This window comes from Rhopalosiphum maidis, chromosome 4 (assembly GCF_003676215.2).
Source record: "Rhopalosiphum maidis isolate BTI-1 chromosome 4, ASM367621v3, whole genome shotgun sequence".
In the NCBI taxonomy this organism is placed as follows: domain Eukaryota; kingdom Metazoa; phylum Arthropoda; class Insecta; order Hemiptera; family Aphididae; genus Rhopalosiphum; species Rhopalosiphum maidis.
This window is the reverse complement of record NC_040880.1, coordinates 27282061-27297916: the sequence shown is the minus strand read 5'-3', so window position 1 is coordinate 27297916 and position 15856 is coordinate 27282061. Positions and strand designations below refer to the sequence as shown.

At 26.4% G+C, this 15856-nt stretch overlaps 2 protein-coding genes across 2 annotated transcripts; both read right to left on the bottom strand.

The window, feature by feature from the left end:
* Nucleotides 1–2598: 2598 nt before the first annotated feature.
* On the bottom strand, nucleotides 2599–9356 carry LOC113554914 (guanine nucleotide-binding protein subunit beta-2). Its single transcript, XM_026959015.1, has 7 exons — nucleotides 9137–9356; nucleotides 5909–6054; nucleotides 5635–5768; nucleotides 5200–5365; nucleotides 4686–4890; nucleotides 4372–4588; nucleotides 2599–3309 (listed from the first exon to the last, which is right to left on the bottom strand). The coding sequence occupies exons 1-7, from the start codon at nucleotides 9203–9205 to the stop codon at nucleotides 3203–3205; spliced, it is 1044 nt and encodes a 347-aa protein (XP_026814816.1). The 5' UTR covers nucleotides 9206–9356; the 3' UTR covers nucleotides 2599–3202.
* Nucleotides 9221–13508, bottom strand: LOC113554906 (nucleolar MIF4G domain-containing protein 1 homolog). The gene is made up of 12 exons (XM_026959004.1): nucleotides 13290–13508; nucleotides 12815–13206; nucleotides 12216–12718; nucleotides 12003–12143; nucleotides 11780–11945; nucleotides 11450–11574; nucleotides 10713–10906; nucleotides 10407–10594; nucleotides 10147–10325; nucleotides 9904–10068; nucleotides 9704–9835; nucleotides 9221–9641 (listed from the first exon to the last, which is right to left on the bottom strand). The coding sequence occupies exons 2-12, from the start codon at nucleotides 13197–13199 to the stop codon at nucleotides 9372–9374; spliced, it is 2448 nt and encodes an 815-aa protein (XP_026814805.1). The 5' UTR covers nucleotides 13200–13206; nucleotides 13290–13508; the 3' UTR covers nucleotides 9221–9371.
* Between the last annotated feature and the right edge of the window lie 2348 nt (nucleotides 13509–15856).

Genomic DNA, 15856 nt, shown 5'->3' with positions numbered 1-15856 from the left:
AAAATCAGGAAATTGATGAAATTAAAATGTTAAAACGTCAATATTTTCAGAAAAAAAAAACTACAAAATGGCTATCTTCAATTTTTTTTAAATAATTAAATAAAAAAATACATTTTTTAACTTTTTTGCCAAAACATAAAAATAAATTAAAATATGAAATATTTGTAGTTCTTGTTTCTGTGAATCTTATTAAAAAACCAGAATTATGATATCTCCATTATTTCAGAAGATATCGCAATGGGTAAATCCTCGCGGGACACCCTGTATATCTGAGTTGTTAATATCATCGACAGACGACAGTTCAATTCAATAAAAAGAACAAAATAAAATATGTTATTTTTGTTTGTTAAACTATAATAAAATGAAATAATGAAATTATTGAAATTATTGTCATTTCCTTTTAATTTCTTTATATTTCTATACACTTCTTCAAACAGTTTTGGATCACGATTTCAAAATGTATGTAGATACCTCAGATACAGCAGATACATATGAGTAAGGAAGGGCAGAGGAGTAATCTTTAAAATAATTTAATAATTGTGTTGCTAATTTAAAAACGTTGAACAAATTATGTACCGAGTGCCACTGCCGACTGTAAGTTTAATATCGCTTCTGAGTGTCACAACCCCCATTTCAGTTCGTTTCTAATATGAAGGTAGGTACTATACAATAAAAATTAAAGAGTAAACTGGTCAACAAAAAGCAGTGGCGGTCAAATGATTCTGTTGAAAAAGGGGGGGGGGTGTGGCGTAAAAAATAAAACAAAATTTAATACATACTATATTAACATTATAGTACATTATAGTACAATACGTATACATATATTTATTTGTTATAAATATTAAAGAAAAATAGTCATGGGGGGATTTATCCCTCTCATCCCCCCCGCTTGACCTTCACTGCAGACAAATAGTCAAATAGAAATGGTGAACAACTTTTAAAAAATGTATAATTTATTCACAATTCAAATTTCAAACTCGACAAACAATCTACTTATAGCTTCATTAATCATTATTATTTCTTACAGAAGTTAGAAACAGTTTATTTGCCGAATGACTGAATAACTTTCTCTAAAAATAGTAAAATCTACTTTTTCATTAATGCACATCAAAATTATTTTACAGAATCTTGCTATTATCATAGAATAATTTGGTTAAGGATAAGCACTCACCATTTTTAAGATTGAAAATGTGCGATCTATATATATAAATATTTAATATTGTTACGTAGTCAATATCGTACTCGTATCTTGTACTATATATATATATTTACGTATAACTTATTTATAACTTAATAATTATGTTATAGTCTCAAAATCCCTATAACATTTTGAATAATAAAGTGTCAACATGATGACTTGCTGTTAAAAATTTTTAGTTTTAATTCATATTCATGTTTATATGATTTCTAATGGCTTATGATTATGGCTTTATGTACGTCACATATATACCAATATACCTATTTACAGTAGTACCTACTTTACTTAGTCATTTAGAAGTGGTGGATCCAGTGGTAGGCCAAAGGGAGCATTTGCCCCCCCCCCAAAAACCACCGTAGTTTCCCTATGTTTTTTCCACTGTAATGCAGTAGTACATTTTAGTTTAGGATATTGTGTAGATATTGTTTAGTTGTCAATTGTTTTGTACTTTTGCTCCTCCCAAAATTAAACACTGGGTCCACCACTGTCACTATTAGTTTTAGGTATTAATAATATTATATTCTATACAGAAACCATAAATTAAGAATATATTGTATTGTTATATGGATATTAATTTATTAATTACTTAGTCTGTTTATGATTTATTATATTAAATAAGTATCCAACTATTCTAAGGTGATTTTAAAGGTAATAACTCATTTTCCCTAAAAGTGTTATTTTTTAAAAAACGTTTTTTTTATATTCTGAAATTATAACCAAAAATCGTTTCTAAAAAAATGTATATTTTTACTTTTTTAATAATAGCATACAATTATAATGTCATATTCTTGAGCAGAATGATTTCTTAGAATTCCAATATTGATGTATAAAAATTGAATTTAAAATATTTAAATCAAGTTAGTGAGCTTAGTTACATTAAAAAATTATAAATTTATAAGTTATAACTATAATAAATTATTCATTTTAATAAATTTTATTTAGTTTTTATAAATATAAATATTGAAATTCCTGGAAAAATATTATGTTTAAATATATGAAATTAATTATGTAAAATTTAATTTAAAAAAGTTAAAACCTAAAACCTTAGATAATTTAATAATAAAAAATATAATTTATTTCAAAAGTGTAATTAATACTATTTCTATTTGTCTATTTAAAAAAATATATTTTTTCCTTTAAATACCTTTAAAAGAACCACCTTTTCATTGGTAAATTGTTAATAACGGATGTATCGATGTATGATTTACAATAGAATTAGGTATCGATGGTCAAAGAATAAAAAATACATTGTTAGATGGGTATATTACTAATTAGTATTATATCGTGATTACACCTTATACAATATATACGAAATATCTATCTACATAATATAATATAATATAATAAATAATAATTAACATTTAACATTATGATTACTATTTTAAGACAAAACGTATGCTTATAGAATAAATATCTGTATAATATTATAAACTAATACTGACCAAAGAAAATGACATTAATGTAAATGGGATTAAATAAACAAAACTTAATATAACTCAAAATCATAATAGTTCACTTAATATACTATACGTATTGTGTTTAATATTTTAACAAAAATAACACTGTGTACGGTAACAAGACACTATAAACTGACAGTTTATTCTGTTAATAGTTACAATTATAAAGGTACAATGAACGATTTTTTTTTTGTTTTTTTTTTCGCAATACCTCAATATTATATAGTATGGGTAGTAGAGAGGATGGAAAGCGTGACAAATAATGATGAAATGTATTAAGGTCGCGTTATCGTTGAATAAGCATGCAATTATACATTATATAGTTTTCCGATATTTTACAAAACATCATTTGTTTTAGGGTTTTAATTATTTAAACGAATACAATATATTTTAGTGTAACTATATTATATTATATTTAATGTTATTGGTTATATATATAATATATATTATATATTATAAATTATATTATTGTATCTACCTATAATTAGGTGAATTAAAAATAAATCATTTTAGGTGATCATAAGTACCTACGTAATAATTTCCACGTTTAAACCCAAACACGTACATTCATGTCCCAGGAACTTGTGACCACGGACATTCCATTCGGCGATACACTCAAAGAAGTCACTCTGTTCTCGTGTCCATTCAAAGTACCTGTTGTAGTAAAACATACCGTATATTATTATTTATTAGTAGGGCTCGGATTTATGTGTATTTATGAAACCAAAATATGTATTTATGCTACCAAAATATGTATTTTACTAATATGATTAGTAAAATTATTTAAAAAAACGTATTAAAAGTTATAAAATATAAATAAAAAAAAGCTAAAAAATAAAAATATTAACTATCTTGATTACAAATTATGATAACATGTATTTTTAAATTTTCAAATTAAAAAAAAACATAATAATTAGTGACATTTAACCAAGTTTACAATTGGTTGTGGGAGAGGCTTAAATCTGGGTACATATTTTTAAATATTTCGATACGGCTAGGAGCTTTTAAAAATATTTTTTTAACTGTAAATATTAATTTGTCTATTTTTGTAAATTTTGATTGAGTGGTTTCTGCTATTCGGTGAAATGCGCGTGCTAAATACGTTAATAGATCATTTAATGAACAAATTGTCGAAATATGTAGAAAAATTTATATAAATTATTATTTTGAGAAATATATATAAACATGTACTTATGGAAAAATATGTAAAAACATATAAAATAAAATATAGTTAATTTCATTGAAAATCCCTCGAAACGAACTTATCACTCACCTAAATTAATTTATCAAGTCACAGTAAAAATATGTATTTACATATAAATCCGAGTCTTATTTATAAGGTACAGTTATAAGTAAATCCATAGTTTATAAAATTATCATGGCTGGATTTTGAAATATATCGAAGTTTGCGGGACTTGCATCCTGAGACTTGAGAAAAACTCTTATATTCGCTAAAATGAAGATCCCTTTCACCCGACACCACAATGTTTTAGTATTTTATGGTGGCCCACATTATTGATACGTATGGGAGAGTATGAGTTTACGTGTAGGTGTGATACCTCGGCAGATAGGTAATAGGTATGTACATTTACATAGAGTCTATTTTATTCAATATTTAATAACTGAACTCATTAGATACATCGTATAGATTAATCGTGTTATGAATTCATAACTAATGATTTGCGAATAATAGATAATATATAGGTACACACTTACCGTTGTGTTGGACTTTCATCGTGTCCCACACGTGAATCGAGTTATCGTCGCTACCAGCCAACAGAAACCTACCGGACACCGATAGGCCACACGAAGTGAATCCCGAAGTGGTATTTGGAGGCTTGTACATAGCGATTTGTTGATCAGACCTAATGTCGTATAGACGCGCGGACTTATCCTCCGAAGCTGTAGCAAATCCATATCCACTGTTATGAAACTGTAAGAAAACGCAAGTTTATTTTTTAATAATTTTAATAAATAATGTCCGTTAACATTATAATATAATAAGTATAATAAATTAAGAAGAAACATACACAAACAGAATTCACGTCAGCCTCGTGTCCGAAAAACACTTGTTTGCACTTTAGATCCCTGGTATCCCATAATTTACAAGTCTTATCTACGCTGCCCGTTACGAACATATTTTGGTCAGATGACAGCGATAAAGAAACAACGTCTCCACAGTGAGCGGCTTCTATTTCATTTTTTCTCTTACCAGCTTCTAAGTCCCACATACAACTGTGTAATTAAAAGACGAACAAATTAATAACATCTTTAATTATATTAATAAGGTAAGGTACGTATATACAACCAATAAAATCAAATCCAAACAGTTAAACTTGTAATTTGAATTGATTTCTAATATAGCTTCAGTATTAGGGTAGATACCTAACTGGCTGACTATATATATCTACCTACTAAAGTATATTTTATCATGTATTCATATTATGTTAAATAATTTTACGGTGTGTGCTATATATAATACAAGTAAGTACCTACTACAATATATACATAATATACTTATATGTATAAGTGCAAAATAGTTACAGTTTCATGTCTCCAGATCCGGTGATTAGGGTTTTGTCGTCGACAAATCGACACGATGACAAAAAACCCTCGTAACCTAATAATTCGCGTATCATTTTCGCTCCTCCATTCGAGTCACGATTATTTAAATCGTAAACAGTACACATATTATCCATCCCTCCACAAGCTGTAATACACATATTTTTACGTTAGAGTACAATTTGAAAACAAAATGACGGTGTCATCATATTTTCGAGATTATTATTTTTTGTCGTTATATTTGTGTTCAATCACCATCCTCAACACGTTTTATGACCTTCGACACACCCATCCATCTACCCACCCACCTTTTAATAAAAATAAGTAGAGCCATCGTTTCAAGCCATCGCTTGGTGTATGTACTCGATGTCTGATTAATAGAATACATTGAAATCTATACAATATTTATATACTAACCGACGAAATTGCCCGTAGGTGCAAAAGCCACAGACATAACCCAGGCTGAACGTAATGGTATAACTTGTACTTTATTACCGGTCCATGTATCCCATATGATAAGTTTGCCGTCCAGCGATCCAGAAACTGCGTGTCTGTAAAGTAAATTATTTCATTAGTGCGACATCGTGTGAGTGTTTTATTCATTATAAAACTATAATGTATAGATTACGAGAATAGTGGTAGGTATTTAGTATATTATGTTTTGGTTGTTATTTTTAAATATTTATTTTACCTACTATCGCCGCTATAGTGGACAGAGTTCACTTTATTAATGTGTCCTTTGAGCATTTTCTTAGTGGCCAATTTACACTTTGGCGCATCAGCCATTCCGTTAGATATTTCTTCAATGGTTGTGTCTTGTTTACTTTTTTGGTCTTGCTATAATCACAGTAAGTATAGACAATGTTGAGTGTTGATACTCAGATATAATTTAAACAATGAAAGATATTGTAAAAATACCATTTCAAAATATTTTATATAGTAGAATTGTAAAATTAAATAATATTTATAATTTATTTTATTGATAAATTTCTAAAATATAGATATTTTTAGTAGGTAATATAGATATTTTAAGTTGTAAACTTTTTCAAATATATAACATCATTCAGACTTACCAATAAGATAACACCGGCCAAAAAAACTGAATTTGCCAAAATAAAAACAAAACAAAATCCTAATCTTAGAAAATGTGTATGAGTGTAATTTATTTGTGAAAATAGTGAATTAAGACAATTTTTCATTTTTTAAACAAACAAGAATTTAATTTATATTTTACATAACAATTTATTAATACTTAAAAACTTAAAAAAAATAATTAATCCTTTACAACAATCATACAATTTTTAAATTATTTCGTACCATATCATTACAAATAACGTTTAAAATGTTAAAATCACCACACTGTCGCGCGATGTGCTCCCCTCACGGCTCCCACTTGGGAAATAAATTCAAAATGATAATCATCCCCTCATAATTCCTATAACGCTGTTTTATATTTTTATTTCAACAAAATATTATTGTATTAATATATTATGTTGCTATGAGGCTAAAAAGTTCCTTACTGTATTATATTATGTACGTATACATATATCAGCTGATTACCAGTTATAGAGTACCTATAGGCTATAGCTATATATTGGTGTGCCTCACAATTTTGTAATGAAAATTTCATGTTTGAGTAATATTAATTTGTTATAATAATTATGTGATACTGACAGGGAGAAATATTATTTATTTTTAAAGATTGTATTGAAATTTAAAATATTTTTGTATTCTTAAATTTTCTAAAACATCTTAGAAATTGCCTACACAGAGTCCCTTAAAAGTCAATATTCATTGGTTCGGATTTCAATGCAAAATGTAATATTTTTGTGGTGCTTTAAAGCATATTATTCCAAGTACATAATTCGTTTCATGGAACGGATACTTCAAAGGTGTAACGTTTTATTTATGAATACGAATATAACGTATTTATTTTATTTGTCTACTGAGACTTATGTGTTGTCTTATCGGGAATCAAACAAATAAAAACTAATTGATCAGTTGGGATAATATTCTTACATCACGATCTTGTTTATTTATTTATTTTGAACGCTTATAACAGTACGTTCAGTACTTTGTTTATGCATTTTTGTTAGATTAGTTAAAATAAAGAAGTTTCAAAAATATGAAAGTTTAACCGTCGTGTGTTTATTAAAAAAAGAATTGGGTATTTTTAATAATTTTTAGGACATTTAACCTCAGGCTCTATTCACAGATCGTTCACAATTCAAATTCAAATTCCATTTTTTACCAAAACACTGCTTTCCAATTATTACAAAATTCGTTTTCAAACACCAAAGAACTTAAAAACCAAACTTTTATTTTTAGTTTTTAAATACTTTTCTTTAACTGAGAGTACTAACATTTTTTGTTTATTGTTAATATCTAATAGTTAATAATTTTATAAAAATATTTAAGATTTGATGAATGTTTACTATAAATTAACACCAATAGAAAAAAAAACCTGAATAGGTGTTATTTATTTTGAACCATCATATTATTTTTATTATACGTATCTACCTACGTATTATAGCCGCAACTAACCCTCTAAAACCGTTAAAATTGGTAAGTAAATTATTTTGTAATTAGAAATCTTTTTATACCTAAAATTTTAAAAATTTATTACAATGTTCTTTATTAGTTGTTTAATTTATAAGTGAAAATAAATTCTATCGAAAAGACAAATTAATATTTTATGAAGATTTCAAGTTCAAATTTTTACGAAATTCTGCATTTGATATTCACCCCTAAATAATTATTTATTTTTTATAGTATTTCAAAAATAAATAACAATAGTTACTAGACATTTTTACTTAATGTTTACATTACCATTTTCATTATATGATCAAATTTTCAAATTTGTTTCATTCTACTTGAATTATTTATAGTATTTAGTTATAAATGCATATATTTTTTTTTTTTTTTGAATTCAAATGTAATAGATTTAACAGCGACAACTACAGCAAAGCGATACTCATTTATTTATCTTTTTTAAAGATAATTTTCTTGTTTTTTTTTTTTTTTTTAGTACATTAAAATCTGCTTTTATACTATGTTAAGGTCATAACAGCCTAATAGGCTTTAGAGTTTAAAGTCAATACATTTAGTGAGATTTTTAAATGGAACTATAAAATATATTAATTTAATTTACTTTGTGGTTACAATTATTAGTTTCCACCATTCCGATAGGGCAGTTATTGACAACGTGCAGGTTTCATTATAAATATATATAATAAAAGGTATATGCTCATATACAAGAAGAAACTATACCAAAGAAAAATCATAAAGCAGATAGCTCTAACTATGACAATAATGTTAGAATGAAGAAATCATATGGGCGGTTTATAATCCTTGAAACTAATGATAATGTAATGTCTATATACATGCTTGGATTCTTAAAAATCAATAGTTGTCTCTCTTGTACAATATGAAACCTTAGTACATAAATACTTTTTAAAACCTTATACTGGTAGTTCTAACAATTGTATAGCGGTTTGTTTTATATTTTATTAGTAGGTTCTAACTTATTATTTTGTCAAATATTAAAATACATAAATGAATGTAATTTTTTTTTAAATTTTTCAAGTATACTATACCAATGTCCTACACATATAATACTATTGTAAAGTTGATAAATATTTATTAAGTGGTAAAGTAATCATTCTACTTAAAGTTAAATATGTTTACAACATTATTTAAATTTATTAGGTATCATGTCAAAATGTGATAAATTTTATTACTTATAACATGAAAAATTATAAATATTTATTAAAGTAATGATAGGAAAAATTAATACAAATAATAAAAATGTATTTCAAATTAAAATATAATGTATGTTTATTTAAAAAAAAAAATTAAAATTAACATAACAAAATAAATGTATTTATATACATATATACAAGTAAACATGTGTTATTACCTGGCATTTTGCAATTAAATCTTCTAGTTCTTTTCTGAGAGCAATTAATTCCGGATCTTTTGGAGGCATTATTAATAACTACTAACTAGTAATAATATAAAATAATGAAATGTTACGTTCACAAAAGACAAGAATAAAGTGAATCATTAACAATATGTTTAATGTCATTAGTAAGTTTAAATCCAATTAGTGCAAAACAGGGCTTCTAGATGAGTGTAGTATACACAAGCACACACTAACAGCGATTTAATGCGGCTTGTGCAACTTTTACTCTGTTTGTTAGCAATTCTAATTTACTATCACTAATGTCTTTTGAAGCATTTTTAATAAGGAAATGACTTAAAAATAATGTAAGTCCTTCGCGGAAAAACTGCAAAGTAGGATTTTTTGATGCTTTTAGAAATATATTGGTTGTTTCTTCTTCATCAATATCTTGTAACACCTTGATTAAAGTTTGTCGAACAAAACTCACCGTCAATTTGTTTAGGCTTCCCCAGTCAACATTCTAACAAACAATAATATATTACATACATGTATTACTTTAAAAATGTTGTATATAAATATTACTTTTAAAATTGTGATTGGTAGTGAATGATTGCGTAACATTTGTGCTAAAAATGATGCCAAAATTGGAATTTGATTTTTTTTCAAATTGTCAATTTCTTCTAAACGCACATTTATTGATTTTTTGAAAAATGCCTAAAAGTAAATTTAATAATTAATAATATTTAGATTATAAAACGTGTTTTTATTGTTTTTATAGGTACTTGATATTTTCTGTTGGATTGACATAATTGTTGTGCAACATAAGCAAAAAATGGATTATACATTTTATAAACTAATAAACAATGAATTAATACACTGACTATTTCTTCTTGTTGAAGGCCTTTTAGACCTAGTCGAACAAGTTTGTTAAAAGCATCTAAATAGTCCTAAAAATAAGTTTAAATGAACAGTAGTATAATAACATTATTCTTTTTATAAAAAATAAACATTTATAATAAGTATACCTCAGCAGTGAATAAAATACAAAAAATGTTTTTTCTTGTATCAGTATTCATGCGATATTTTTTTGCCATATCCAGTAGTTTTTTATCATACATATCTTTTTTCTGAGGGTTATTTGTATTTTTTGGTTCATCACCTTTCCACGCTGAACCAACAATCCACCAGCGGCCTTTATTATCAGCTAATGATTACAACAAAAATAAAAGATACACATATTATTTTTGATTGTGTCTTAATGTAGGTTTTTTAAAATTATACCAACCATTAAGTAAATCTTCATAGGATATAGTTAATTCTGCTGGAGTTTTATTATATTTGTAGTAAGTACGTATAACTTTTTGTATATGCTCAATGTATGTTGAGTAACATTGCTCTGAACTAGTAGGTATTTTATTCACATTATTATTTTTAATTGCTGACAGAATTTCCAACATAAATTTAACTCTAGAGCTGATAATACAAAATATTAAAATATAATTATAATTTATACATATAAAAAATTTAAAAAATACAAATTATAAATGCTTTAAAAAAAAAAAATTGTATTCAAAATAACTTCTAATGGTACCTTGTTGTTGATTCACAAGTATCTGAACTTTTTTTTTGTATGTCTAATAATAATTGTTTGATTAATGTAGGACTATCTTTTCTAAGGTTAAATCCTATAGTTTTTAAAATACTTAGAATAAGATCAATATGCTTTTCTTCAAACTTAATAAGAAGCTTGTTTAAAATTTCAAAAATAAAACCACTATGGAATACCTAGAACATAAAATAATAATTATAATGCAATTGAAAAAAACTTAATGGTAACAGCAATTTAAATATCAGAATTGAATATGTGTTTATAATAAATTGTTACGATTGATATTATTATAAACAACATATTAAATCTAGATTGAAGTAAAAAAAAAAAAAACAATTATACAAAAACTACCAGTTATCACTAACATGAAATACATTTAAAATATGCGATAGAAAAAAACACCAGCAGAAACGTCATGCTAGAATGGTAATAGCTGGCTTGTGTAATACAATATGTCACTATACATTTTAAGGATTATATTTTCTTTCACAGGTGGAGTACTTAATTAATATTAAGTAATATTTTATTCGTACATATTTTATAACAAATAAGGTAATATCAATGATATTAATATATTGTACCCACTTAATGTAAGTTTTTGCATTTGGCAATTTAACTTAATAAATACATTTTTTTCAGGAATAAATAGGTATTTAAATTCCAATCTAATTTGTAATCAATTGTAAATTTATTTAATATTCAGATGATGTATTACTTACTTTAAAAGCATATAGACAACACAACAATAGTACAATATTATCCAATTCTTTATCTTCAACTTTTATATTATTACTCTCAATAAGAGTATTTAATCTGGTTGCCAAATTTTGTAAAAAAAATGCACCTAAAAGTTAATATACAATTGAATATTACATTTTAAGTAATAATACAAATAATTTAACTTAACATAAGTATAACTCAACAAAGTATATTATAATCAGTGAAAAATATAAAGAAATTTTTTATGATTGAATTACTGTTTTATACGTCTATTACAGTATTACTATCCCAATACATTTAATTTTTAAAATAAAAAGAATTTAAATTACCTATCTCACTTCCAACATTTGTATGTAGAACTGTTATTAATGTGCTACTTTCTACAATAATTCTGTACGGTGATACACATTCTGAATTTATTATAGCATCAGCTATACATTTATATATTGTTTCGTTCATATTATTTCGGCTGTTAACTTGGTAAAGGTCTTCAATCTGTAAATAAATAAAATAACTAATGTTTTAAAAATTAATAAAAATTCCTTTATTTACTTGTCTACTAATGTTATGCATATTAGTTTCTGCTAATCTATTTAACAGCCCTTTAACTTGTTGCCTGAGACGTTTAAGTTGTTCAGATTCTTCACTTTGTTTTTTCCTTAAATGTGGAGGTACATAAGCTATTGATTGTTCCTATTATTAAAACACATGAATAAATAAAAAATTAATTTTGTTAATATGGCATACTTAATTGAAGTAACTTGCCACTATAGTGCCATCAGGTTTCCTTATTCTACCATAAATATCTTCTTTCATACTTATAGATTTTGTATCATCGTTATTATCTAATGAATCTTCATCGTCAGGTTCACTGCCAGAAAATGTTTCTTCTTTTTCGTCATTATAATCAAATTCTTCTTCATGATCGTAATCAAATGTATCACTTTTATCACTATCAAATTCTTCTTTGTAGGACATACTTTCATCATCACATTCTTCATCAAGAGTTTCTTCACCAGATATACTTTCATCTTCAAGCTCATCGTCCAAAATGTCTTCATCAGATACATTTTCATCTGACAAGTTATCAGGAAATTCAAATGTAACTTTTTTTTTGGATTTAATTTCTGGCTGTTTATTTTCTTTTTTCTTTTTTAAATCATTAACAGTATTATAATCATCATCAAAATTTGAATCAATATCCAACAAACTTTCTTTTAAAGATGAACAGTTCTTACGTGTCTCGGGATCACACACATCCAACAAGTCTAGTTATAAGTTATTAAGGTTTATTTTATTTATGAAAACTAGAAAAAATACAAAATAGGTACCTACCAAATATATAATGATTTAAAAAAGGATACAATCAAGTCCATCATCAATAAAAGATTTTCCAACCGTTTTCCTCTTGTCTAATTTTAAATGTTTGGCCAATCTTTTGATTTCTTTATCTTCATCTTCATTAGCATGTTTCATTTGCTCACGACGAGTTTTCTCAAATTGTTTTTGTAATTTAATTTCTTCAACTTTTTCTTTATTTCTATCCAATACTCGCCAGTCAGTGTTTGGAGTTTTTGGTAATTTCTTTTTGGCATTTACCTTTTGTACATTAACTTCATTAGTTATAACTTGTTGCAAGTGTCCTTTCTTCTGTTTTTTCATTTGACGCATGGCTTTACGTTCGGCTTTTCTTGATTTGAAAACAAACCGTTGTTCTGAGGTAGTTTTTACAGAAGATTTAGTCTTCATTTTGAAACTAAATGGTAAAAATTAAATACTGTTAGAAAAACACATACAATTATTTTACCGAAACTACTAGTCTACAATATTAAAACTTACATTTCGTATCACGATGCTATTGATGGAATTGTAACTTCTACAAAACTACACAATTATTGAATGATAAAATATCTTATATTCTAAGATAACCGAATAATGAATAGTCGTCTTTAATGATTTATAATTCCTAAAATGAATGAATATAAATAGGATTATGAATCTAATCAGTAATTAAAGTAGTAAGAATATATAAATTCATCAGAATTTGGCAGTTGAGTTGCTGCATGCCGGTTTGCTCTAAAAAAGATTACTAATGTTATCAACTTATCAACACTCAGATATCGTTATCAAGACAAGTGGGCCACGAGGATTTTATCAAAACAAACAGGTACCTAGGTATGTACAGTTTCACCTATACGATATACATGGTTAAGGCATTTACGACAACAATAATTATGTACCTATGTCTATCCACCATCCACATTGAACAGGCTACATTCTAGTTGCGGTCATAGATGATTTTTAAGTTAAGTATATGTAACAGTTGCGGTCACTGCAATTATAGGTAATTTCTAAGTTGCGGTCGCAGCAAAGACTGAGGTTTTACAGTGATAATAAAATGAGTTAAAAAATTTAGAATTGAAATTATATTAGTATTAATTAATATAATATTATAATGAGTATACCTAAAAAATTTAATTTTAAATTTGAAGCTCACGGTTTTTAAGTAGCCCAATCTGGGGATTGTTTTTGTTTTTTGTATGTACAAGTTCCATGCTTTTATATTGGAGTTGACTTTAGAGCTATTAAATACCATGTTATGTAAGTTTATACTATTTAATATATTGTATAGTAATCTTAAATGATTATCAACCGTCACCGTAGTTTGTTTCATAAAAGACGATATGATAATTATAAATGCATATTACTAAATTTCAACTGAAGTTGATTACTATTGTTTTTGAAATATAAAAAAACAATATATTTAAGAAATTAATTTAGGAATTCGAAGACCACGATCTACCTATAAGCTACAGAAGTTCTTTTGAAATGGTAAAATATAAAAATTATAAGCTTAATACACAGGTTGGCTAAATGTCAAATGAGTAAATGACTAGTCTAGACTCAAAATAATGTGTTTATTGTTTTATAACTAGTCATTAATGATTCGTTCAATATTTTTATAACAAGTATATTAGGTATCTTTTCAGTTTTTTGTTTATCCTAGGTAATAGGTACTTAACTGCTAGTATTGTTAATTTTTCGCAAGTATAAAAATTGAAATTAATAATATTTTTCATGCATAATAAAAAAATAAATATAATTGTAGAAAACGTAAGCTCAAGCTTCTTTTCTATTATAAGTAGGTAAATAATTTTTAAATTTTTCCAAAAATAAGTAAATAGAAAAATTATGTAGGTAGATAATATTATTACAGTTGTATAAAAGATATTGCACATACTTATGCTATAGCTATAACTCTATAAGTACAAGACAATAAAGGTTTACCTATATTGTTTACTGATTAATGTATAAATAACTGTATAAGTCATAAAGCCATAGATAAAGCGTAATATAGGTAGACTAAAGCATAAAAACATTTTGAACTTCGCCCCCTTTTTTAATGCAATTTCCTACAATATTTACTTCAGCATATGAAAAATATATTGTTACAATATGTTTAAAAAATTAACTTTTAAACACATTTTTATTCAATGGTTCATAATATAAGCATATAAATATTTAATATTTATTTATAAATATTTCCACGAACATAGGAATATTAACTGTTGAAATGTCTAATTACAAAATTTCAAATACATATCTACAAATAGCTCAAAAAGCTAAAATATTTTTGATGGTATATCATATTTGGTAAATGTCATTATGAATATTTTGTGAACCAACATTTTAAGTCAATACTATTATTTATTTTTGTTACAATAAAAAAACGATTAGTCAGAAACTGGTTACACATTTAAACGTTATTATAGGTATAAGCATACTGCATACCAACATACTGTATACTTTGATTGATTTTATTGAAGTTTCTATACTCATTGTGGAAGTAAATAAATTTTTGGATTGTAATGATATGTTCACACATCATAATTTATTATTAATTTATTAAATAAATAACGTAAAGTTGTCGCACGCAGATAACCGTTAATAAAAACCAATAATCCCTGTTGATCACTGATGAAAGAAACGATTTACGATTTGGTCACGTAGTAACTCACACGTATTTGTGACAATATGGCGCAAAGCGTGTGATCTATTTCGTGTGCCGCCAGAGACAAGGGATGGTCCAATAAGGCTCTTCGTCGTCGGGGAGAAAGACGATTTCTCTAAGGACGCGGAGGCCTTTGATGGAGCCGCCTGCGACACTGGCAGGCTTGACCAAGTCGTCTTCTCACCAGTGCAGGCGTATCGCTAGAATTAGTAACATCTCTTAAGAATGCATGAGCGCTAAACACTTTAATAATATACCCTTAAAGAGTACACGAGCACCAGATACACCCACAACAGCGGAGACTGACTGCGAGCGACAACTGGACCATTTTCACTCCAACGAAATACTTCAGTGTTGTTTTTTATTTGGATCCGTGTGATTAACCCATTTTAGT